Source organism: Cherax quadricarinatus, chromosome 33 (assembly GCF_038502225.1).
Source record: "Cherax quadricarinatus isolate ZL_2023a chromosome 33, ASM3850222v1, whole genome shotgun sequence".
NCBI lineage: Eukaryota > Metazoa > Arthropoda > Malacostraca > Decapoda > Parastacidae > Cherax > Cherax quadricarinatus.
In genome coordinates, this window is record NC_091324.1 from 26170221 (window position 1) to 26195884 (window position 25664).

Sequence of the window (25664 nt, forward strand, 5' to 3'; positions counted from 1 at the left end):
CCACCTCAATGAAAATATGTCAGTTTGACTTTTTTGGGTTACCCTAGGTAATTTACACATGTTACTATGTATGATAATCTGTGTAACTTTAATTATGTGTATCTGTACCTAAACAAACTTGTTTAACATCACCACGAGCACCACCAGCAATGTAACTCAAACTTTAGCGCGGGTAGAGGAAATAAACAGGGTTGTGGCAAGTTGCCATTAGTAATACACTAAAATTTATTCGGATCCAGTTATCGCTAACGCCTTTTTTTGAGAGAGAGAGACTAGTGTATTTAGGAGGAAGAATGGCAGCTCTAATGTTAAGAAACGCTAGGTGATTTTGGTTATAAAACAGAGGTAAATATTGTGGGGTGTGATGGCAGCCATGGTCGGGTGTTCAAGTGAGCCTGACATAAACATGGCGAGCAGGTATGATCTCTCTCTCTCTCTCATTCTTTACTCATTTTGTGTGTCTTGTGGGCACTAGTGTGTGCTCTAACTGGTCACTGTGACCTGTGAGACTATAGAGCATGTATTGATTCTGCCAGAGCTGGACATAGTGCACAAGTAACACGACTTGCTGTGTGTGGTAAGGAAATCCTTAACTGGTCAGCCTTGGTCTCTGTCTCTAGCAATATTGCATCATATTGCACACTCCTCGGGGTAATTGTGTCTCAATAATTAACCAGACTTGATGGAGGCAGTAACTGGTAAAGACTTATAAACAGAGTAAAGGCTGTGAAAGTGATGAAGGTCACTCGAGAATGTTAAGGAACTAACAAACAAAAGATGAAACATTGTATTAAGATAATATTTTCGGATTTTTTAAACCCGGAGGGTTAGCCACCCAGGATAACCCAAGATAGTGTGTCATCGAGGGACTCTGTCATATTTCCATTGGGGTTATCAGTCTGAATTATTAACACCGAGTGACTAATAAACATGGATAAGCAAAGTGATATGGCTTATTTCTCTTAAGGTTTTAGAGAATTTTGTAGGATGCAAAACCCACAAAACCCCTGGGATTTAACCAGGTTCTTCTCATTTGTTAGCTAGTACTTCTACTGAGCTATGAGGTAGCTAAAGTAACCTGTTGGCTCTTACAAACCAAGGCTTGCTCATGATTTTACAACAATAAATTGTACACATTTATATTACCAGAAAATAATTTATAGATTTCCTAACTAAAGCCTGTATTATTCATGTATCCACTTTTTCTTAATATTTTAGCTTGACATACAACGAAACTATTAATGCATTGCAGTGGTGATGGCCTCAATTTAATGAACCAATAGGGGAGAGTGGGTGACAGATAAGGGCAATTGTGAGGAATAGGAATGAATTTGTTTTGCTATAATTGTAACGGTAATGGATAATTGTGTAATTAACGGACTTTGTTCTTTCTAAATCAAATAACCAGGTGGCTTTTATTCCACATATCCAAAGTCCATTAAATTAAGGATTTATTTGTATACAGTTATATTTCATATGTAGTTTATGGGTAATGTATTTCATATTTTGTAGTGTTTGTTGCACCTTGTATATCACAGTTAATGGAAAATATAATACATTGTATAGGTGATTTCACAATTAATATAGATTAAATTTTACAGAGCAAGATTAAGTGAGGTATGCTGCCCACAACATCCTGAAGCTCATCTTATTGAAGATTATCGAGCAGGAGATCAGATATGTTCTGAGTGTGGCTTGGTAGTAGGAGACAGGTGAGTCTTAAGTACAGGCAGGTCTCAGCAGAACTAGTAACAGTGATGGACTGGGTCTACAGCCTTATGCCACATTGCAAGTTACCAAGTTAGGTCTCAGCACAACTAGAAACAGTGATGGACTTGGTCTACAGCCTTATGCCACTGACCTCGCATATACAGCAGGTTAGGTTCTGGGCTACTGCTGTAAAGAAAAAATCACTGAACAATGAATCAACCTTTTTTTACTTTCAAATGCATATAAAAGCTTGATAACATGTTTACACTATCATGTATTAAGTGAGTAATAGAGCTAAGCCTAAAAAAGGCATATACAGTGCACACATTACTCACCTTAAAATATTTTTGTCCTTAGCTTATAGTGAGTGGTGAGTATATTTACTGTAGGAAGTCTGAATAAATAAAGAATGGGTATAGTTAAAAACTGCTGTATAAGCGAAATGCCATAAAGCAAAATGCTGTAAAGCAATGCACTCCTGTATTTCCTTATCCTTTGTTTGCTAAAAAATAAAAAAAATTGATGCTGACTAAATAAAAAATCCTACCTTTGAATTGGTATAGTGCACTCTTGTGTAAAATTTCTGCAGTTATAAATTACATGAATATATAATGTGTAACCCCTTAACTGTGGCATACCCAGAAAACAAAATTCCTGTGTGTGGGGCAAGGTTTTGAAGAAAAAAGAAATCTTATAACATGAAAGTGTATTTTTATAAATGAATCATTCTATGTCAAGTGGACCAGGGGTCCCTACCTGACCATCTCCAATTTCAATAAAATTGTACATGAAGGTTAGCATATATGTCATACCAACTTTGGAAAAGTTTTAATTCATGATATGCAGTAATAATGCTGTGGCCCTCAGGGAAGGCTCGTGAAAATTTCAGCAACCTGCAGCCATGTTCAGTTATTCCTGTAGCAATAACCTGAACATTGTGTAAGTAGACATGCCTTCAGCTTCAAAATCCTTGAAAAACTTGAAGCCTATTTTCTTTGCATAGAATTTCATAGAATGGCACTTTGTTGAATTGTCAGCTAGTCCAACAGCACATGGATCCAGTTGCCCTGGGTTTGTAGGTAAGACACATTGGCAACATTTAGGCAACTTTATTCCGAAACATTTCGCCTACACAGTAGGCTTCATCAGTTGAGTACAGAAAGTAGGCAGGAGCAGTAGAGATGTGAAGGCGATGTAATCAGTCCATCACCCTTAAAGTCATAAATTTGAGGTTGTCAGTCCCTCAGCCTGGAGAAGTTCTGCGGAGAAGTAGCTTATAAACTGTACTTCCACATTGGACAAATGTGACACCACCTACGACTGCTGCACCTCTCCTGCCTATGGTTTATAAGCTACTCCATACATATGCCGTATTCTATTCAAGATTGATGGACTGACCACATTGACTCAAGGTTGAGGGACTGATTACCTCATTCTCCTCCTGTTCTTCACGTTTCTCCTTTGTATGGACTGATGAAGCCACTGTGTGGCAAAATGTTATCTCAATAAAGATACCCAAGAGTTGCACATGTGTCTAATTTATCAATGTGTTGGTTCTCTGAACCATTCATCTACAATCCTGTCAGGCACTGCAACTTCTTGGGATCTTAACACTTGGGAATTCTTTGCTTGCCTAACCCTTGGGCACGACCTACTTCCACATTGGACAAATGTGACACCACCTACGACTGCTGCACCTTTCCTGCCTACGGTTTGTAAGCTACTTCTCCGCACATATGCTGTATTCTATTCAAGATTGATGGACTGACCACATTGACTCAAGGCTGAGGGACTGATTACCTCATTCTCCTCTTGTTCTTCACGTTTCTCCTTTGTATGGGCTGATGAAGCCACTGTGTGGCAAAATGTTTCCTCAATAAAGATACCCAAGAGTTGCACATGTGTCTAATTTATCAAATCGAATAAGTCTAAAATCAGCAGAATCTTGTATAAACTTGTGATTTTATGGTGTGTTAGGGTTTGGAAAAATGAAAACTCTTCAGCAACAGCAGCATGAATGTGCCAGTGATATAAACTGCTTGCAGAAGTTAAGGATGGGTATCCTGTGTGTGAGGCTAAAGGTGGAAAGAATACTGAAGCAATTAAATGTTCCTATTATAGTGAATGGTTTCACACTGCCTCTGCAGATTTAGATGGTTATAATTATATGAGCTGGCATCGTAGTTTTGGTTTTTGGCAATTGCAGTGGATGTGTTTGCATCAGATGTTCACGAGAGGACGAGTTCTGACTGTTAGGAGGCATTGGTGGCAAGTGTTTCTTTGTATACCATGGGTATTCTGAGGGTCAATGCCCTAGAGGCCCGGTCCATGACCAGGCCTCTTGGTGGATCAGGGCCTGATCAGCCAGGCTCGTATTGCTGGCCGCACGCAAACCGCAGCCCAGCTGGTCAGGTACTGACTTTAAGTGTATGTCCAGCTCCCTCTTGAAGACAGCCAGGGGTCTTTTGGTAATCCCTCCTATGTATACGTACTAGGAGGTAGTTCAACAGTCTTGGCCCCCCTGACACTTATTGATTGTTTCTTAGCATACTCATGGCACCACTGCTTTTCATTCAGGGGATGTTGCACCATCTTCCAAGTCTTCTGCTTTTGTAGGGAGTGATTTCCGTGTGAAGATTTGTGACTAGTCCCTCTTAAGATTTAAGATTTAAGATCTGTTGGATTGTGAGCAGGGTAATATTTAGTGAAGGGATTCAGGGAAACCGGTTATTTTCATATAGTCGGACTTGAGTCCTGGAAATGGGAAGTACAATGCCTGCACTTTAAAGGAGGGGTTTGGGATATTGGCAGTTTGGAGGGATATGTTGTGTATCTTTATACGTATATGCTTCTAAACTGTTGTATTCTGAGCACCTCTGCAAAAACAGTGATTATGTGTGAGTGTGGTGAAAGTGTTGAATGATGAAAGCATTTTCTTTTTTGGGATTTTCTTTCTTTTTTGGGTCACCCTGCTTCGGTGGGAGACGGCCGACTTGTTGAAAAAAAAAAAAAATTATCATATATCTTTCTCACTTGCGTTCCAAGAAGTGTAGGTCAAGGACTTAAGCGTTTCCAGTTATTTAGGTGCTTTATGGTACTTACGCACGGTGAAAGTTCTCTCCATATTCTCTAGGTCTGCAATTTTGCCTGCCTTGAAAGGGACCATTAGTGTACAGCAACATTCCATCCTAGAGAGAACAAGTGATTTTGAAGAGAATCATCATTGGCTTGGCAGCCCTAGTTTTAAAGGTTCTCAATTACCATCTTATCATTTTCCTAGCAGATGTGGTAGATATATTGTTGTGATCTTTGAAAGTGAGATTCTCAGACATTACCACTCCCAGGTCCCTCACATTAGTTTTTCACTTTTTTGTGTGGTTGGAATTTGTTTTATACTCTGATCCAGTTTTTATTAATTCAAGTTTTCCATAGCTGATTATGTGAAATTTGTCTTCATTGTTGCAGTGGTTAGTGCAGTAAATGATGTTTATAATATTTTGAATGATTTTGCTATAAAGCTGCAACAGATGGAAGAGAAATTATCTAACCTCAAGGCTGCAAGACCTTGTTGTCTCTCTTAGTCTTTTCTTGACATTGTTAGGAAGAGAATTAGGGAAGCAAAATGAAGGTAGGAGAGGCAAGTTTGGAAGGCTCTTGATATCTGGATTAGCAACTGTTAAGTGAACACTGTGGATCAAAATCAGTATCCCAGTAGACAATGTTGCTGTTGGATTATATGCTTAATAAGAATTAAAATTAGAATCATACATGTTATTTAAGTTCTAAATGAGTTTTCTTTTGATATTTTATACTTGACCAAAACATGGCTGTTGGAGTCTGATGTAGCAGTGGTTGTAGCTGCTCTTCCCAGGTCCTTTTAGATTTATCACCCATTCCTTGAATTGACTCTGTGTACCTCACATTCCCCAAGGCTCAGTACGAGTCTGATGGGAAAACAGTGTGCTTTACTCATCAGCATGACAAGTCATCTGATTGGGTCACAAAACTGCAGTTTATAGGAACAGTGCCCTGTCAGTTTAAGTTTTAAAGCTAGTAATTGGGAATTAAAACACTTTAGCACCTAGTACAATCATTTGTTTTATCCTTTCCCTTGTGCAGGTACACTAGTATTACCTCTGGTGCTAACATCAGACACTACTTAGTCTCCTAGCACCATCAGGTAATAGCCTGTTAGTGGGAGGTGAGACACTAGTTCATGGAACCCTTCCCAGAATAAATATTTCATGCCTCAGAACTTTTCCATGATGGTGTTGCATAAAACACTTACAGGAATCCTTCCATTAGTAACCAAAAAAGCAGCTGAAGACTTAAAGGATACATTACTCAAAGTGCAAACAATTGAGTTATTCAACTTACTGTCCATGACATGGGCAGGTTTTTGATCTGAATTACTATATACTAACATCAGGTTGGATGCAAGTAGAGGATCTCTTATACCATCCCTGGGCAAAGTTGCACATCCACAGTTATGGATCAGCTACAGCTCAGTTCCTTGCTTGTCAGAAAAGCTCAGAACCTTCTATCCATACACTTAGAAATTGCAGATGGAACAGCAGTAGTGACAAGTGCATTCATCAGAAATCCTGTTATTACTGTGCAAAACTAATAAGGACAGGATTTAGATAAACTTGTGGTTTAGACTTTGTGACATCTTGACAATTGTTTGAGTAAACCGCATATTTTTACTCATGCTGGTATGAGCCATAACATGTGTTCCTACAACTAAAGGATCATGTCAGAATTGTTGCCTTTTTCTTATCTAGGCCCAAATTTACCACTCAACTTATCTGGGTGAGCTGAGCTCATAGAGTAGTACTACAGGACCGACACTGGCTTCAAAGTCGTAATATAATGGGACCGACACCAAAAAGGTTAAGATACGGAGAATTTCTTGGTAAATCAGTTGAGACATGAATCTCCCCTGCTTAATGAGTGCAAACTGTATATTAATCCTATTGGATACAAAGGCATACTTCTAACTTGGCAGACGATGCAACATTCCCCCCAATGAAAAGCAGCGGTGTCACTAGCACGTTAAGAGACAACACAATAAACGTCAGGGGCCCGAGACTGTTCAACTGCTTCCCAGCATACATAAGGGGGATTACTAATAGACCCCTGGCTGTCTTCAAGCAGGCACTGGACAAGCACCTAAAGTTGGTACCTGACCAGCCAGGCTGTGGCTCGTACGTTGGATTGCGTGCAGCCAGTAGTAACAGCCTGGTTGATCAGGCTCTGATCCACCATGAGGCCTGGTCACAGACCAGGCTGTGGGGGCATTGACCCCCAGAACTCTCTCCAGGTAAATCCAGGTAACAGTAATGAAGAAAAGACAGGCGTAGAACACGTTTTTATTATGACATGGGGAAGTGGAAAAGAATCCTTCCTCTATAAGCCACGTACATGTATGTCTTTAAAGGCAACTAAAATGCCGAGAGCAAGGGGCTAGCAACCTCTTCTGCATAAATTACTAAATGTAAAGAGAAAAACTAGTAAAGTTTTTCTTTTTCTAGTCACCCTACCTTGGTGGGAGACAGCTGGTGGGGTAAAAAAAAAATTGTGTATACAGAGCAAAACATCATGGTAAAATCACTCCTGCTGTTGTTATTGTTGTTAATGTCATTGTTTTTGTAGGCATCTTATCTCTCCATTTCAGAGAATAGTTTCATATGTGGATACAAGTTGCTTTATTTAAAGCTAATTTCAGCTTGATCTGTTAAATTGAATAGTAATAAATGTTTTAAATTTCAGAGTAATAGATGTGGGATCTGAATGGCGCACTTTTAGTAATGAGAAAGCCAACAGTGATCCCTCTCGAGTTGGTGGACCAGAAAACCCTCTTCTCAATGGTTCAGATCTCTCTACAATTATTGGACCAGGAACTGGTAGTGCATCTTTTGATGGTTTTGGGGGCACAAAATATCAAAATCGAAGATCAGTAAGTATTTCACTCTTAATATGTATTCCCAATTGTTTCATATGAAGTGCTGAGAAGAAAACCGACAAACTTGCCAGTGAGCAAATAGTGCATTTTCTATTTACAAATGTTCATCAGTTTTAAAATTAAACCAGTTTGATCAAAATTGTTTGCAGTCATTTGTCAGTGATCTCCAAAATGACATTTGGTTAATTTGTCATTTTTCTTGTCAGTTCCTCTTGTTTTCAGCCAACGTAGATCTACATTTGGAGAGTTTAAGGGTTAAAGACAGAATCCCTACAAAGCTTTTAACCCTTTCAGGGTCCGTCCCGTAGATCTACGGCTTTACGTTCAGGGTCCAAACCGTAGATCTACGCCATGAGCTCAGCTCACTCTGATAAACTGTGAGTGGTACATTTGGGCCTAGATATGAGAGAATACATCTATGTGGTATGTGTGCACCACATAAAACAGATCCTGCAGCACACTGTGTATAATGAGAGAAAAAACTTAAATCATGATTTTTTGATTAAAACAGCAACTTTGCAGTGTTTTTTCGTATGTTTTTTATAGTTGTATTTGCGATTTCTTGATCTCATTTGATAGAATGGAAGACATATTACAGAAATAGAGATGATTTTTATTGGTTTTAGCACTGGAAATGGCTTGAAACTGAGCTCAAAGTAGCGGAAATGTTAAATTTTTGCCGATATTCAAGAGTAAACAAACGACCTCACACGTCTAATACACGTCAGCTGGTGGGTCTAATATACATTCACAAATATGGTGATGATATTTATACAATTATTACAGTATTGCATAACAGTAAATCTTCTATTTTTTGGTGTGAATAAAAATTCATTATGTGAATAAAAAATAAAAATGGAATTTATTTGTAAAGCCTCAAAACATAACTAATGAACAGAGGAAATGTTAGTTTAGTGGCAGGAATGCCTACATTGTTTATTCTGGACCCTATTTTGAAATTGGAATATTTTGAACTTTGTGTTAAATTGGCCAAATTAACAATTTCCGATCACTTTATTTTGTAGTTGAAACAGTTGACTTGGCGATTTCTTGTGCTCAATCGATAGAATAGAAGTAATACTAGTGAAATAGCTAAGAATTTGGTTGATTGGAATAATGTAATTGGCCTAAAATGGGAGTCAAAGTCGGCAAAATCGCCGATTCGTAAATATCGCTGACACATCAAAATTCGCGAGAGCATAATTTCATCAATTTTCCACCAAATTTCGTACTTTTTTTTTATTACCTTCACAAAAAGATTCTCTACGATTTCACAAGAAAAAATAACAAATTTTTTTTTTTAAATTCTTGGACACTGGTACGTGACTCCAGATTTGGGCCTTGGACCCTGAAAGGGTTAAATAATGATAATGCTTATTTCTTCGAGCTATACAAATACAGTGGACCCCCACCTTACGATGGCATCGCGTTACATTAAATCCGCCATACGATACATTTGAATGCAAAAATTTTGCCTCGCCTCACGCTAAAAAACTCACCTCACGGGATTCGTCCGGGACGTGTCCCACATGTGGCCTCAGCACCTGTGTTTACAAGCCAGCCAGTGCGGTCGCATCCACGCATACATACAGTACATTTCACCTTATCCCAGTGTTTTTTGTGCTTGTAACTGCAAAATAAGTCACCATGGGCCCCAAGAAAGCTTCTAATGCCAACCCTGTGGTAAAAAGGGTGAGAATTAGTATGGAAATTAAGAAAGAGTTTGAAGGGTTTGGGGCTAACCCTGAGAAGCCTATGCCATTTCTGGAATCCATTATGCCTACTTCAAGGATTAAGGAAATGTGCGCAAAGTGGGTTGAACTGCAAACCTTCATGGATGAAAAGAACCCTAACACAGCTATTGCAAGCTGTGCTGATGACTATTCCAGTGACAATGTTGTGGCCCATTTTAGGCAAATCTTAAAGGAACGGGAGGTACAGAGCTCTATGGACAGATCTGTTGTGTGACAAAGGTCCAGTGACTCAAGCTGGTCCTAGTGGCATTAAAAGAAGAAGGGAAGAAACCCCAGAAAAGGAGTCGATACCTCAAGTCCTAATGGAAGGGGATTCCCCTTTTAAACAATAACAACTTCCACACTGTCCCCTCCTCCCATCCCATCAATCATCACCAGATCTTCAATAAAGGCAAGTGTCATATATTTTATTCTTAGTAGAGTATTAATTGTGCATGTCTTCTTAAGTTTGTGTGGATTAAAATTAATATTTCATGTGGTAAAAAATTTTTTTTTCATACTTTGTGGTGTCTTGCACACATTAATTTGATTTCCATTATTTCTTATGGGGAAAATTAATTCCCCATATGATAATTTCGGCTTACGATGAGCTCATGAACGGATTAATATCGTAAAACAGGGGTCCACTGTAATGTAGATAAATGTATTAGTACAGTAGTAGGCACAGAAGAAAGCCACTAATTTTGCAGTACATTTCAGTCAACTAATCATACAGCTTACTTGCTACTTAAGAACTAGACATAGCCTATTATGTAAGACTTCTTGTGTAGCTAATTACAATCATAATTACAATAAGAAGGGTATCTAATGACAAATGGTCAATTAAAAGTTACGTATTCTTTAAACTGGTTCATTAATCTTCAGTTTTTGGAGTGATTAAATAGAGATGGTGAAGATACAGCGAGTTACTTAGATTACAGTACAAATGTAAAGGCATAGGATATGTTATCAATTATGAATGAGAGTTTATGGAAGACAAAGAAGAGCAGGGGCAGAATTGGATGAAAGACAGGTTTTGTTTGACATAGTGTATTTCTGCCTAGCCTAGGTAATAGGTTTGTAGACAGCAACTGCCCAGAGAGGCACTACCATCCTGCCCAGTGAGTGTAAAATGGAAGCCTGTAATTGTTTTACATGATGGTAGGGTTGCTGGTGTGTGTTTTCTGTCTCATAAACATGCAAGGTTTCAGGTACGTCTTTCTACTTCTACTTACACGTAGGTCACACTACACATGCATTTTTTTTTTTTTAACAAGTCAGCCGTCTCCCACCGAGGCAGGGTGACCCAAAAAAAGAAAGAAAATCCCCAAAAAGAAAATACTTTCATCATCATTCAACTCTTTCACCTCATTCACATATAATCACTGTTTTTGCAGAGGTGCCCAGAATACAACAGTTTAGAAGTATATACGTATAAAGATATACAATATAACCCTCCAAACTGCCAATATCCTGAACACCTCCTTTAGAGTGCAGGCATTGTACTTCCCATTTCCAGGACTCGAGTCCAGTTATATAAAATAACTGGTTTCCCTGAATCCCTTCACTAAACATTACCCTGCTCACACTCCAACAGATCGTCAGGTCCCAAATACCATTTGTCTCCATTCACTCCTATCTAACACGCTCACACATGCTTGCTGGAAGTCCAAACCCCTCGCCCACAACACCTCCTTTACCCCCTCTCTCTAACCTTTTCGAGGACGACCCCTACCCCGCCTTCCTTCCCCTACAGATTTATACGCTCTCCATGTCATTCTACTTTGATCCATTGTCTCTAAATGACCAAACCACCTCAACAACCCCTCTTCAGCCCTCTGACTAATACTTTTATTAACTCCACACCTTCTCCTAATTTCCACACACTGAATTTTCTGCATAATATTTACACCACACATTGAACTTAGACAGGACATCTCCACTGCCTCCAACCGCCTCCTCGCTGCAACATTTACAACACAAGCTTCACACCCATATAAGAGTGTTGGTACTACTATACTTTCATACATTCCCTTCTTTGCCTCCATAGATAACGTTTTTTGTCTCCACATATACCTCAACGCACCACTCACCTTTTTTCCCTCATCAATTCTATGATTAACCTCATCCTTCATAAATCCATTCGCCGATACGTCAACTCCCAAGTACATATCTGAAAACATTCACTTCTTCCATACTCCTCCTCCCCAATTTGATATCTAATTTTTCTTTATCTAAATCATTTGATTCCCTCATCACCTTACTCTTTTCTGTGTTCACTTTCTACCTTTATGCACACTCACAAATACCAGATATTTCTTTTTAATTAAAAATTTTGTGGTAACAACACTGTGCAAGTTTGCTTCTAGTTGATATACATATTGTTCAAATAACTACAACATTTAATTGCATTTAAATTTTTTTCAGATGAGCAGTTCAGACAGAGCCCTTATCAATGCTTTTCGGGAAATTAGCAACATGGCTGATAAAATCAACCTGCCGAAGACCATTGTTGATAGAGCAAATGTTTTATTCAAACAAGTGAGTGGAAAGTATAGTTTGTTTTGTCATTAAATATCCCAAAGTGTTCCCAAAAAAGGAAACATGTACCATCATTCATTGAGTCATGGTAACTTGGTGCAAGCCAGCCAGTGTAGTAAAAGAAATTAAGTACATTATCTCTAAAATGCAGCAGCGAGGAGACGGTTGGAGGCGGTGGAGATGTCCTGTTTAAGGGCAATGTGTGGTGTAAATATTATGCAGAAAATTCGGAGTGTGGAAATTAGGAGAAGGTGTGGAGTTAATAAAAGTATTAGTCAGAGGGCAGAAGAGGGGTTGTTGAGGTGGTTTGGTCATTTAGAGAGAATGGATCAAAGTAGAATGACATGGAAAGCATATAAATCTATAGGGGAAGGAAGGCGAGGTAGGGGTCGTCCTCGAAAGGGTTGGAGAGAGGGGGTAAAGGAGGTTTTGTGGGTAAGGGGCTTGGACTTCCAGCAAGCGTGCGTGAGCGTGTTAGATAGGAGTGAGTGGAGACGAATGGTACTTGGGACCTGACGATCTGTTGGAGTGTGAGCAGGGTAATATTTAGTGAAGGGATTCAGGGAAACCGGTTATTTTCATATAGTCGGACTTGAGTCCTGGAAATGGGAAGTACAATGCCTGCACTTTAAAGGAGGGGTTTGGATTATTGGCAGTTTGGAGGGATATGTTGTGTATCTTTATATGTGTATGCTTCTAGACTGTTGTATTCTGAGCACCTCTGCAAAAACAGTGATAATGTGCGAGTGTGGTGAAAGTGTTGAATGATGATGAAAGTATTTTCTTTTTGGGGATTTTCTTTCTTTTTTGGGTCACCCTGCCTCGGTGGGAGACGGCCGACTTGTTAAAAAAAAAAAAAAAAAAATCTCTAAAATGTTATCCCTGTTTGCTGGCTTTTTTTTTTTTAAGTAAATAACCAGGTATATCAATACTGATAAACTATGAAGATAAAGAAACACATATAACACTTAGGACATCTTTTCAGGAGAAATTTTACCCACTGGGACATTTCCAGGGTTGATGCTGGTAAGGGAGGTACTCTTGCTCCAAGGAACAACTTAACTTCTCTTTCCTTGGATCAAATCTGATAATATCCCATTCTTTGGGCATTAAATGACCCCAACTGATTTAGTGCTTCCCATTGATAAAAAGTTCATTCACATGGGTCTTTATCAATTCATTCGATTGATATTGCCCTGGTGGGCAAGACTTCTCCTAATATATAATCATGAGGGTTTAAAAGCTTGTTGTTAAACAACTTGAAACTTAAAACACTTATGCAATAAGTCTCTGTTGTATGATGTTCTTCACTTACAACTGGGCCACTTTGGAGCCAAATTATGACTTAATAGTGCTGAGCTGCATTTACAATCATTGCATATATTAAAAAAAAAAAATTAACTCTCCAGCCATTTCCCACCAAGGTAGGGTTACCCCCCAAAAAATAAGAAACATTTTCACCATCACTCACTTATCACAGTCTTGCTAGAGGTGTGCCAGCATTACAGTTCAGATGTCCCTCCAAGCTGCAGCTATCCCCACCCTTACCTCAGAGTGCAAACACTGGTACTTCACACCTCCCAGACTCAGGTTTACTGGCCAGTTTTCCTGAATCCCTTCACAAAATGTTACCTTGCTCACATTCCAACAGCTTGTCAAGTCCCAAAAGCCATTTACCTCCATTCCTATCTAATATGCTCACACATGCCTGCTAGATGTCCAAGCCTCTTGCACACAAGACCCTCCAACTTTTTCTAGGGTGACCCCTACCCTACCTTCCCTCTACTACAGATTTATTTTCAGTAAAAAAATTATAGGCTATTTTATTTACCAGATTAATTCACATTTTACCTAGGTTCTTTTATAAGTATGTGGAGAGTTCATGTTTGTTTGTTAGATGAAAATTGCTGTAGATTCATTAATTTTGATTTTGATTATAGCTAAAATATATTTATTATTTTTCAGCAAAATACAGTTTCTCCATCTTTGATATTGTTTTAATGTCACCTTTGCACCATTTATAACATTTTTAGTATATTATTAAATGTTTATACAGTAGTGTACTGTATATTGTAATAAACAGAATAGAGGAAATCAGCTCTAATATACATTATTTAGGTTTGCATACTGGCCAGAGAGCCTGTTGGAACTCTGAGTTGTCGGTAAACGAGTACGTACATTGCTAAGTGAGGAGAGGCTGTATTGTGTGGGATTGGAATACAGTAGGGGGGTGGATAACGAGTGTAAAGTGTTTTCACTTACAATGGAAAAGATGGGGGGGGGGGGGAGAGGTAAGAAGGGGGAGGTGAAAAGGATGCTCCTGAATACTGTTTATTGTTTTCTAATTTGATTGTTAAAGATGAATTGACGTAGACATAACTTAGGTGTCCCGTATTTGGGAAAATAGGTTCCAACTTTCAAACATTTGCCTTTACGAAGAAAAGAAAAACATTCAGGAATGCATTAACGTTGTGAGTGGGGAACCTAATGTATTTATATACTGAAGCTTTTTAAAACTGGGTAGTGTAGTATCTGAATAACCATGTATTTAATTTATTTTCATTGGTGGGGTCTTTGTTTTTTTTCAATGCTGTAGTAAATAAAAACTGAGCCTCCTACAGCAGTACAGTAACAAACACATCTATGCCAAATTCACTAAACACATTCTTGAAGCCCCAACAATGTTTTAGGTGGTCTTAGGCAGAAAGGATTCTGCATATATATTTTTTCTGATTTTCTGGTAAGCCCTTTATGTATTTAAGTGAAAATTATATAATCACATCTAATTTGACATTTTGACAATAGATAATAATTTTTTATTTGACATTTTGATGTTGATAATCACTTCTAATGTGCCCATAAAAATTTAGGCTTTGAATAGCAAGGTTAAACTTGGCATCTAAACTTTTGTAAACAGTGCACAGTGCCCAGTTATGCAAGTGAAAAGTAAAATGATGTTTTTATTTTTCACTCTCCTTAAGCTTTTATTCTGTACAGGTTCTGCATAAGTATTGTATTGTTTTAAGGCATATTTTATCATAATTAAGATGTTGAGTTTGTTCTTACTATGGGCAATTCTTCATTTAAATTGTAATGTATGTGCACTTCTGGAAAGAACAAGGGAATGAGTGATGGTGCATGTTTTTTACTGTTCCTTAATGGGAAATGACCCATGTGTTAAAAAATATGAAGCAACCAATTATGTACAAACTATTGTTAATGTATCCAGTTACAGATACTTAAAAAAAAATTGTGTCCCACAGGTTCACGATGGAAAAAACCTTAAGGGCCGTAGTAATGATGCCATTGCTTCTGCATCTCTGTATATTGCTTGTCGACAGGAGGGTGTTCCAAGGACCTTTAAGGTAAATGTTTGTATAATTTGTACTGCAAATGACTTTTTTTTATCATCTACAGTAATTCTTCTTATTTTTGTTCAGTAAAAGATATGTAGGCCTACAGGCCACTGGCAGCAACAGCCTAGTTGACCAGGCATTCAGCAATGAAGTCTAACCTTGGGCAAAGCTTCAGCAGTAGAATAACTCAAAGTTGGTTAAATGTGCATAAAGTATATTACTTTTTATAAATTTTAAGAATGTAGAATTAAAGTAAGGATATTGAGACAGTATTTGAGTACGAATAGATCCTTTTCTACAAAACAAAGGGGATAAAGTCTAATAGAAAGGATGATGTGTGTAAAGCACTGCCTTGTAGCTAATGATGACATATTGTAAAGTGTTTGGGTTCAAAGAACTCGTGTGATAATTTGTATTGCATGAGAATACCAATTCCTATTGCTTACCAAGTAGAGCTATGTGTGAAAAATACATTTACCAGTCTCATTTAATCTGCTGTTCTCTCGCTCTCTGAAGCCAAGAATGGGTTAACTCATAAATTTCAGTAGCATGAACCAGTGGTAAATAAATTTTAATTGTATGTTTTTCAATACAATTATAATAAAATGATCTACCAGTTAACCATTCTCTTAAATTTTAGGAGATTTGTGCTGTAAGTAAGATCAGCAAGAAAGAAATAGGCCGGTGCTTCAAACTCATCTTGAAAGCTTTAGAAACACAAGTGGATCTTATTACCACAGGGGACTTTATGTCAAGATTCTGCTCAAATCTTGGGCTACCCACCTCTGCACAAAAGGCAGCAACTCACATTGCAAGAAAGGCTGTTGATCTTGATATTGTTCCAGGAAGATCACCTATTTCTGTTGCAGCTGCTGCAATATATATGGCCTCACAAGTATGTATTGACATATGCCAAAAAATAAATCTTTGTGTCATGATTTACCCATATAACAAAAGTTTGCTCTACAAGAGATGGCTCAAATTATTTTCAAAAATGTTTTCAAAAAGTTACTAAGATTTAATTATATAACCTTGAGAAAATGAGTTAATAAGAAAGGAGTTAATAAGAGTACTAGTCAGAGGGCTGAAGAGGGGTTGTTGAGGTGGTTTGGTCATTTAGAGACAATGGATCAAAGTAGAATGACATGGAGAGCGTATAAATCTGTAGGGGAAGGAAGGCAGGATAGGGGTTGTCCTCGGAAAGGTTGGAGGGACGGGGTAAAGGAAGTTTTGTGGGCGAGGGGCTTGGGCTTCCAGCAAGCATGTGTGTGCGTGTTAGATAGGAGTGAATGGAGATGAATGGTATTTGGGACCTGACAAGCTTGTTGGAGTGTGAGCAGGGTAATATTTAGTGAAAGTATTTAGGTTGGTAGACAGCAACCACCCAGGGAGGTACTACCGTCCTGCCAAGTGAGTGTAAAACGAAAGCCTGTAATTGTTTTACATGATGGTAGGATTGCTGGTGTCTTTTGTCTGTCTCATAAATATGCAAGATTACAGGCATGTCTTGCTACTTCTACTTACACTTAGGTCACACTACACATACATGTACACGTTTATTTATACACACTCATCTGAGTTTTCTTTGATTTTATCTTAATAGTTCTTGGTCTTATTACTTTTCCTTTGATATCCATGGGGAAGTGGAATAAGAATCTTTCCTCCGTAAGCCATGCGTGTTGTAAAAGTCAACTAAATGCCGGGAACAATGGGCTAGTAACCCCTTTTCCTGTAAAGATTACTAAAAAGAATAAGAAGAAAATTGTCAAAGTGGGAAGTCTGAATGTGCGTGGATGTTGTGCAAATGATAAGAAAGAGATGATTGTGGATGTTATGAATGAGAAGAAACTGGATGTCCTGGCTTTAAGTGAAACAAAGCTGAAGGGGGTGGGAGAGTTTCAATGGAGAGGAATAAATGGGATTAGGTCAGGGGTTTCAAATAGAGTTAGAGCTAAAGGAGTAGTAGCAATAATGTTGAAGGATAAGCTATGGCAGGAAAAGAGGGACTACAAATGTATAAATTCAAGGATTATGTGGAGTAAAATAAAGATTGGATGTGAAAAGTGGGTTATAGTAAGCATGTATGCACCTGGAGAAGAGAGAAGTGTAGAGGAGAGAGAGATTCTGGGAAATGTTGAGTGAATGCGTGGGGAGTTTTGAATCAAAGTGTGAGAGTAATGGTGGTTGGGGATTTCAATGCTAAAGTGGGTAAAAATGTTATGGAGGGAGTAGTAGGTAAATTTGGGGTGCCAGGGGTAAATGTAAATGGGAAGCCTTTAATTGAGCTATGTGTAGAAAGAAATTTGGTAATAAGTAATACATATTTTATGAAAAAGAGGATAAATAAATATACAAGGTATGATGTAGCACGTAATGAAAGTAGTTTGTTAGATTATGTATTAGTGGATAAAAGGTTGATGGGTAGGCTCCAGGATGTACATGTTATAGAGGGGCAACTGATATATCGGATCATTATTTAGTTGTAGCTACAGTTAGAGTAAGAGGTAGATGGGAAAATAGGAAGGTGGCAACAACAAGTAAGAGGGAGGTGAAAGTGTATAAACTAAGGGAGGAGGAAGTTCGGGCGAGATATAAGCGACTATTGGCAGAAAGGTGGGCTAGTGCAAAGATGAGTAGTGGGGGGTTGAAGAGGGTTGGAATAGTTTTAAAAATGCAGTATTAGAATGTGGGGCAGAAGTTTGTGGTTATAGGAGAGTGGGGGCAGGAGGAAAGAGGAGTGATTGGTGGAATGATGAAGTAAAGGGTGTGATAAAAGAGAAAAAGGTAGCTTACGAGAGGTTTTTACAAAGCAGAAGTGTTTTAAGAAGAGCAGAGTATATGGAGAGTAAAAGAAAGGTGAAGAGAGTGGTGAGAGAGTGCAAAAGGAGAGCAGATGAAAGAGTGGGAGAGGCACTGTCAAGAAATTTTAATGAAAATAAGAAAAAATTTTGGAGTGAGTTAAACAAGTTAAGAAAGCCTAGGGAAAGTATGGATTTGTCAGTTATAAACAGAGTAGGCAAGTTAGTAGATGGGGAGAGGGAGGTATTAGGTAGATGGCGAGAATATTTTGAGGAACTTTTAAATGTTGAGGAAGAAAGGGAGGCGGTAATTTCATGCACTGACCAGGGAGGTATACCATCTTTTAGGAGTGAAGAAGAGCAGAATGTAAGTGTGGTGGAGGTACGTGAGGCATTACGTAGAATGAAAGGGGGTAAAGCAGCTGGAACTGATGGGATCATGACAGAAATGTTAAAAGCAGGGGGGGATATAGTGTTGGAGTGGTTGGTACTTTTGTTTAATAAATGTATGAAAGAGGGGAAGGTACCTAGGGATTGGCGGAGAGCATGTATAGTCCCTTTATATAAAGAAAGGGGACAAAAGAGATTGTAAAAATTATAGAGGAATAAGTTTACCGAGTATACCAGGAAAAGTATACGGTAGGGTTATAATTGAAAGAATTAGAGGTAAGACAGAATGTAGGATTGCGGATGAGCAGGGAGGCTTCAGAGTGGGTAGGGGATGTGTAGATCAAGTGTTTACATTGAAGCATATATGTGAACAGTATTTAGATAAAGGTAGGGAAGTTTTTATTGCATTTATGGATTTAGAAAAGGCATATGATAGAGTGGATAGAGGAGCAATGTGGCAGATGTTGCAAGTACAGTGGACCCCCGGTTAACGATATTTTTTCACTTCAGAAGTATGTTCAGGTGCCAGTACTGACCGAATTTGTTCCCATAAGGAATATTGTGAAGTAGATTAGTCCATTTCAGACCACCAAACATACACGTACAAACGCACTTACATAAATACACTTACATAATTGGTCGCATTCGGAGGAGATTGTTATGCGGGGGTCCACTGTATATGGAATAGGTGGTAAGTTACTAAATGCTGTAAAGAGCTTTTATGAGGATAGTGAGGCTCAGGTTAGGGTGTGTAGAAGAGAGGGAGAATACTTCCCGGTAAAAGTAGGTCTTAGACAGGGATGTGTAATGTCACAATGATTGTTTAATATATTTATAGATGGGGTTCTAAAAGAAGTAAATGCTAGGGTGTTCGGGAGAGGGGTGGGATTAAATTATGGGGAATCAAATTGAAAATGGGAATTGACACAGTTACCTTTTGCTGATGATACTGTGCTTATGGAAGATTCTAAAGAAAAATTGCAAAGGTTAGTGGATGAGTTTGAGAATGTGTGTAAAGGTAGAAAGTTGAAAGTGAACATAGAAAAGAGTAAGGTGATGAGAGTGTCAAATGATTTAGATAAAGAAAAATTGGATATCAAATTGGGGAGGAGGAGTATGGAAGAAGTGAATGTTTTCAGATACTTGGGAGTTGACGTGTCGGCGGATGGATTTATGAAGGATGAGATTAATCATAGAATTGATGAGGGAAAAAAGGTGAGTGGTGCATTGAGGTATATGTGGAGTCAAAAAACGTTATCTATGGAGGCAAAGAAGGGAATGTATGAAAGTATAGTAGTACCAACACTCTTATATGGGTGTGAAGCACTGAGGCAAATAATAGGATTGATCCCATTACCGTTCATGATGTTGTCAAGCCGGCTAACAATGTCCTCCATCCCAGCCCCAGGAAAGCATACCCTTTGTCTCCTACTCCTGTCCTTCAAGCAGAATGCCCTATCCATGTATCTAACCTGGCTATCCCCAACAACAACAATATTCTTAACTTCCTTGTTGTCGTTTGTCGTGACGATCCCAGTAGTAGACTCACATTCGTCGGGTAGCACCGAGAATGCGTTGGAGGTTTCCACGGGAGTTTCCACAGCAGTCTCTTTCTTCTTCATCGTTTCTGGCTTTCCATTCGTCTTCTTGATCGTCAACTTCGTCGTCCCCTGCTGTCCAGCCACTGACCACGATCCCTTCTTGACCTGAGGACTCGAAACAGGAGGACTACTACGAATCCTCTTGTTTTCCTCGGTCAATCGCCGTATCTCCATCTTCGCTGCCCTCAATTCTTCCTTAAGTTGCTGGTAAAGTTGTTCGATGGAGGGCATCTTGGTTCAGTCCACGGGAGCAAACAAGACACTTCTTCACAGAGTTAAGTATAGGTCAGCACTCAAAGTACAGGTCGATCAGGTCTCCCCTCATTCTTCATCTAACAAGTGAATGTAACTTAAGAGTCTTCAATCTTTCTTCATAAGGAAGATTTCTAATGCTATGTATTAATTTAGTCATCCTACGCTGAATGTTTTCTAACGAATTTATGTCCATTCTGTAATATGGAGACCAGAATTGAGCTGCATAATCTAGGTGAGGCCTTACTAATGATGTATGAAGCTGCCGTATGACCTCTGGACTTCTGTTGCTTACACTTCTTGATATAAATCCCAGTAATCTATTTGCCTTATTATGTATGCTTAGGCATTGCTGTCTTGGTTTAAGGTTGCTGCTCACCATAACCCCCAAGTCCTTTTCGCAATCTGTATGGCTAAGTTCTACATCATTTAACTTGTAATAAAGTTGGTAGAATTACCAACAATATGTAAAGTAAAAGGACACAAGTGCAACTAATGTGACATTTTATTGTGGCAACGTTTTGCTCTCCAGGAGCTTTATCAAGCCAATGGCTTGATAAAGCTCCTGGAGAGCGAAACGTTGCCACAATAAAATGTCACATTAGTTGCACTTGTGTCCTTTTACTTTACATCATTTAACTTATAAGTACTAGGGTTATGGGCATTCCCGAGCTTCAGAACCTTGCATTTATCTACATTGAACTGCATCTGCCACTTTTCTGACCAAGAATAGAGTTTGTTTAAATCCTCCTGAAGTTCCATAACATCTACGTTTGAATCAATTATCCTACCTATCTTTGTGTCATCGGCGAATTTGCTCATATCACTAGTAATTCCTTCATCAAGATCATTGATATATATTATAAACAACAACGGGCCCAAGACTGATCCCTGTGGAACGCCACTTGTTACAGATCCCCACTCGGATTTAACCCCATTTATGGACACACTCTGCTTCCTGTCTGTGAGCCATGACTCGATCCACGACTCACAGACAGGAAGCAGAGTGTGTCCATAAATGGGGTTAAATCCGAGCGGGGATCTGTAACAAGTGGCGTTCCACAGGGATCAGTCTTGGGCCCATTATTGTTTATAATACAGTATATATCAATGATCTTGATGAAGGAATTACTAGTGATATGAGCAAATTCGCTGATGACACAAAGATAGGTAGGATAATTGATTCAAACGTAGATGTTATAGAACTTCAGGAGGATTTAAACAAACTCTATTCTTGGTCAGAAAAGTGGCAGATGCAGTTCAATGTAGATAAATGCAAGGTTCTGAAGCTCGGGAATGCCCATAACCCTAGTACTTATAGTACATTGGGTAGTTTCAAATTTAGGTTGGATAAATACACGAGTGAGAGGGGTTGGATTTGAGTCGGACTTGCACCTGAGCTTATTGCTTGGGAGGGGCTGGGTTTGATTGGTGTCATGGGGTACGGGAGTTATTTCTTGGGTAGCTTTAGGTAGAGGTCGTTTTGAAAAGGACCTGCTTCATATGGGCCAGTAGGCCTTCTGCAGTGTTCCTACATTCTTATGTTCTTACGTAGCATTTGTTCTGTTAGTGTGTTGGATTTGTGAAGGACCGGCCTAGTATGGGCCAACAGGCTTATTGCAGTGTTCCTCCTTTCCAATATTCTAAAAGCTATGGCTTGGGTAGTTTCAAATTTAGGTTGGATAAATACACGAGTGAAAGGGGTTGGATTTGAGTCGGATGTGCACCTGAGTTTATTGCTTGGGTAGCATTTGTTCTGTTAGTGGGTTGGATTTGTGAAGGACTGGCCTAGTATGGGCCAGCAGGCCTGTTTGTGTTCCTACTTAAGTTCTTATTTAACATCACACTTACCAGTAGGGTGATCGAGGCTAGGACCTTGGGTAGCTTTCAGAAGAGATTGGAGAATTCTCTGTAACAAGATCCCATGCTGCTGCAGTGTCTGACAGTTGTGATGAATGGTTTGAAAAACCGACAAGTTGAAGATTGAGACACTCTCTCTTTTTCTCCATATACTCTTTCCTCCTTGCATCACTTCTATTTTATAAAAACTTCTCATGTGCTAACTTTTTCTCCCTTACTACTCTCCTTACATCATCATTCCACCAATCGCTCCTCTTCCCTCACGCATCCACTTTCCTGTAACCACAAACTTCTGCTGAACACTCTAACGCTACATTTTTAAATCTACCCCATTGCCTATGCTCTCATTAGCCCATCTATCCTCCAATAGCTGTTTATATCTTACCCTAACTGCCTCCTCTTTTAGTTTATAAACTTTCACCTCTCTCTTCCCTGATGCTTCTATTCTCCTTGTATCCCATCTACATTTTACTCTCAGTGTAGCTACAACTAAAAAGTTATCTGATATATCTGTGGCCCCTCTATAAACATGTACATCCTGAAGTCTACTCAACAGTCTTTTATCTACCAATACATAATCCAACAAACTACTGTCATTTCGCCCTACATCATATCTTGTATACTTATTTATCCTCTTTTTCTTTAAATATGTATTACCTATAACTAAACCCCTTTCTATACAAAGTTCAATCAAAGGGCTCCCATTATCATTTACACCTGGCACCCCAAACTTACCTACCACACCCTCTCTAAAAGTTTCTCCTACTTTAGCATTCAGGCCCCCTACCACAATTACTCTCACTTGGTTCAAAGGTTCCTATACATTCACTTAACATCTCCCAAAATCTTTCTCTCCTCTACATTCCTCTCTTCTCCAGGTGCATACACACTTATTATGACCCACTTTTTGCATCCAACCTTTACTTTAATCCACATAATCCTTGAATTTACACATTCATATTCTCTTTTCTGCTTCCATAACTGATCCTTCAACATTATTGTTACCCCTTCCTTAGCTCTAACTCTCTCAGATACTCCAGATTTAATCCCATTTATTTCCCCCCACCGAAACTCCCCTAACCCCTTCAGCTTTGTTTCGCTTAGGGCCAGGACATCCAACTTCTTTTCATTCATAACATCAGCAATCATCTGTTTCTTGTCATCTGCACTACATCCATGCACATTCAAGCATCCCAGCTTTATAAAGTTTTTCTAAGAACCATGTGTGGTGTAAATATTATGCAGAGAATTTGTAGTGTGGAAATTAAGTATTATTCAGAGGGCTGAAGAGGGGTTGTTGAGGTGGTTTGGTAATTTAGAGAGGATGGAGCAAAATAGGATGACTTGGAGGGTGTATAAATCTGTAGTGGAGGGGAAGAGGGGTAGAGGTCATCCTAGGAAAGGATGGAGGGAAGGGGTAAAAGGGTTTTGTGTGCAAGGGGCTTGGACATGCAGCAAACATGTGATGTTAGATGAGAGTGAATGGAAACGAATGGTTTTTGGAACCTGACAGACTGTTGGAGTTTGAGCAGGGTAATATTTTGTGAAGAGATTCAGGGAAACCGGTTAGCCAGACTTGAGTCCTCGAGGTGGGAAGTACAATGCCTGCACTTCAAAGGAGGGGTTTGGGATATTGGCTGTTGTGAGTGACATCTAAACTGTCATATCTGAGCATCTCTTCAAAGACAGTAATTATGTGTGAATGATGGTGAAAGTGTTTCTTTTCTGGGTCACACTGCCTCAGTGAGAAACAGCTGACATGTTGCAAATAAAATAGTTTTTTTTTTTCTTCTTCCTTCTTCTTCTTCCTTCTTCTTCTTCTTCTTCTTCCTTCTTCTTCTTCTTCCTTCTTCTTCTTCTTCCTTCTTCTTCTTCTTCCTTCTTCTTCTTCTTCTTCTTCTTCCTTCTTCTTCTTCTTCCTTCTTCTTCTTCTTCCTTCTTCTTCTTCTTCCTTCTTCTTCTTCTTCCTTCTTCTTCTTCCTTCTTCTTCTTCTTCTTCTTCTTCCTTCTTCTGCTTCTTCCTTCTTCTGCTTCTTCCTTCTTCTGCTTCTTCCTTCTTCTTCTTCCTTCTTCTTCTTCTTCCTTCTTCTTCTTCTTCCTTCTTCTTCTTCTTCTTCCTTCTTCTTCTTCTTCCTTCTTCTTCTTCTTCCTTCTTCTTCTTCTTCCTTCTTCTTCTTCTTCCTTCTTCTTCTTCTTCCTTCTTCTTCTTCTTCCTTCTTCTTCTTCTTCCTTCTTCTTCTTCCTTCTTCTTCTTCTTCCTTCTTCTTCTTCTTCCTTCTTCTTCTTCTTCCTTCTTCTTCTTCTTCCTTCTTCTTCTTCTTCCTTCTTCTTCTTCTTCCTTCTTCTTCCTTCTTCTTCTTCTTCCTTCTTCTTCTTCCTTCTTCTTCTTCCTTCTTCTTCTTCCTTCTTCTTCTCCCTTCTTCTTCTTCCTTCTTCTTCTTCCTTCTTCTTCTCCCTTCTTCTTCTTCCTTCTTCTTCTTCCTTCTTCTTCTTCCTTCTTCTTCTTCCTTCTTCTTCTTCCTTCTTCTTCTTCCTTCTTCTTCTTCCTTCTTCTTCTTCCTTCTTCTTCTTCCTTCTTCTTCTTCAACAAGTCGGCCATCTCCCACTGAGGCAGGGTGACCCAAAAAGAAAATACTTTCATCATCATTCAACACTTTCACCTCATGCAAACATAATCACTGTTTTTGCAGAGGTGCTCAGAATACAGCAGTTTAGAAGCATATACGTATAAAAATACACAGCACATCCCTCCAAACTGCCAATATCCCAAACCCCTCCTTTAAAGTGCAGGCACTGTACAGTGGACCCCCGCCTTACGATCATCTCCAAACTCGACCAATTATGTAAGTGTAGTTTTGTCAGTGCTTTGGTACATGTATTTTTGGGGGTCTGAAACGGACTAATCTTAATTCACAATATTCCTTATGGGAACAAATTCGGTCGGTAACGGCACCTGAACAGACTTCTGGGATAAAATAATATCGTAAGGCGGAGGTCCACTGTACTTCCCTGTTATATAAAACTAACCGGTTTTCCTGAATACCTTCACTAAATATTACCCTGCTCACACTCCAACAGCTTGTCAGGTCCCAAATACCATTCATCTCCATTCACTCCAATCTAACACGCTCACGCACGCCTGCTGGAAGTCTAAGCCCCTCACCCACAAAACCTCCTTTACCCCCTTCCTCCAACCTTTTCGAGGACGACCTCTACCCCGCCTTCCTTACCCTACAGATTTATACGCTCTCCATGTCATTCTACTTTGATCCATTCTCTCTAAATGACCAAATCACCTCAACAACCGCTCTTCAGTTCTCTGGCTAATACTTTTATTAACTCCACACCTTTTAAATTCCACACTCCGAATTTTCTGCATAATATTTACACCACACATTGCTCTTAGACAGGACATAAATAAATAAAATAGTTCTGTAAAAAAAAAAGGGGGGGATGAT

The 25664-nt window shown here is 39.1% G+C and overlaps 1 protein-coding gene across 1 annotated transcript in view; it reads left to right on the forward strand.

The window, feature by feature from the left end:
• Positions 1–280: 280 nt before the first annotated feature.
• TfIIB (transcription factor IIB) overlaps positions 281–25664 on the forward strand; it is a 30158-nt gene continuing 4774 nt past the window's right edge. Inside the window, exons 1-6 of the mRNA XM_070090953.1 lie at positions 281–417; positions 1602–1712; positions 7483–7669; positions 11836–11949; positions 15213–15314; positions 15946–16200. Coding sequence (XP_069947054.1) covers positions 365–417; positions 1602–1712; positions 7483–7669; positions 11836–11949; positions 15213–15314; positions 15946–16200 — 822 coding nt within the window. The 5' untranslated portion in view covers positions 281–364. The remainder of the gene's footprint in view (positions 418–1601; positions 1713–7482; positions 7670–11835; positions 11950–15212; positions 15315–15945; positions 16201–25664) is intronic.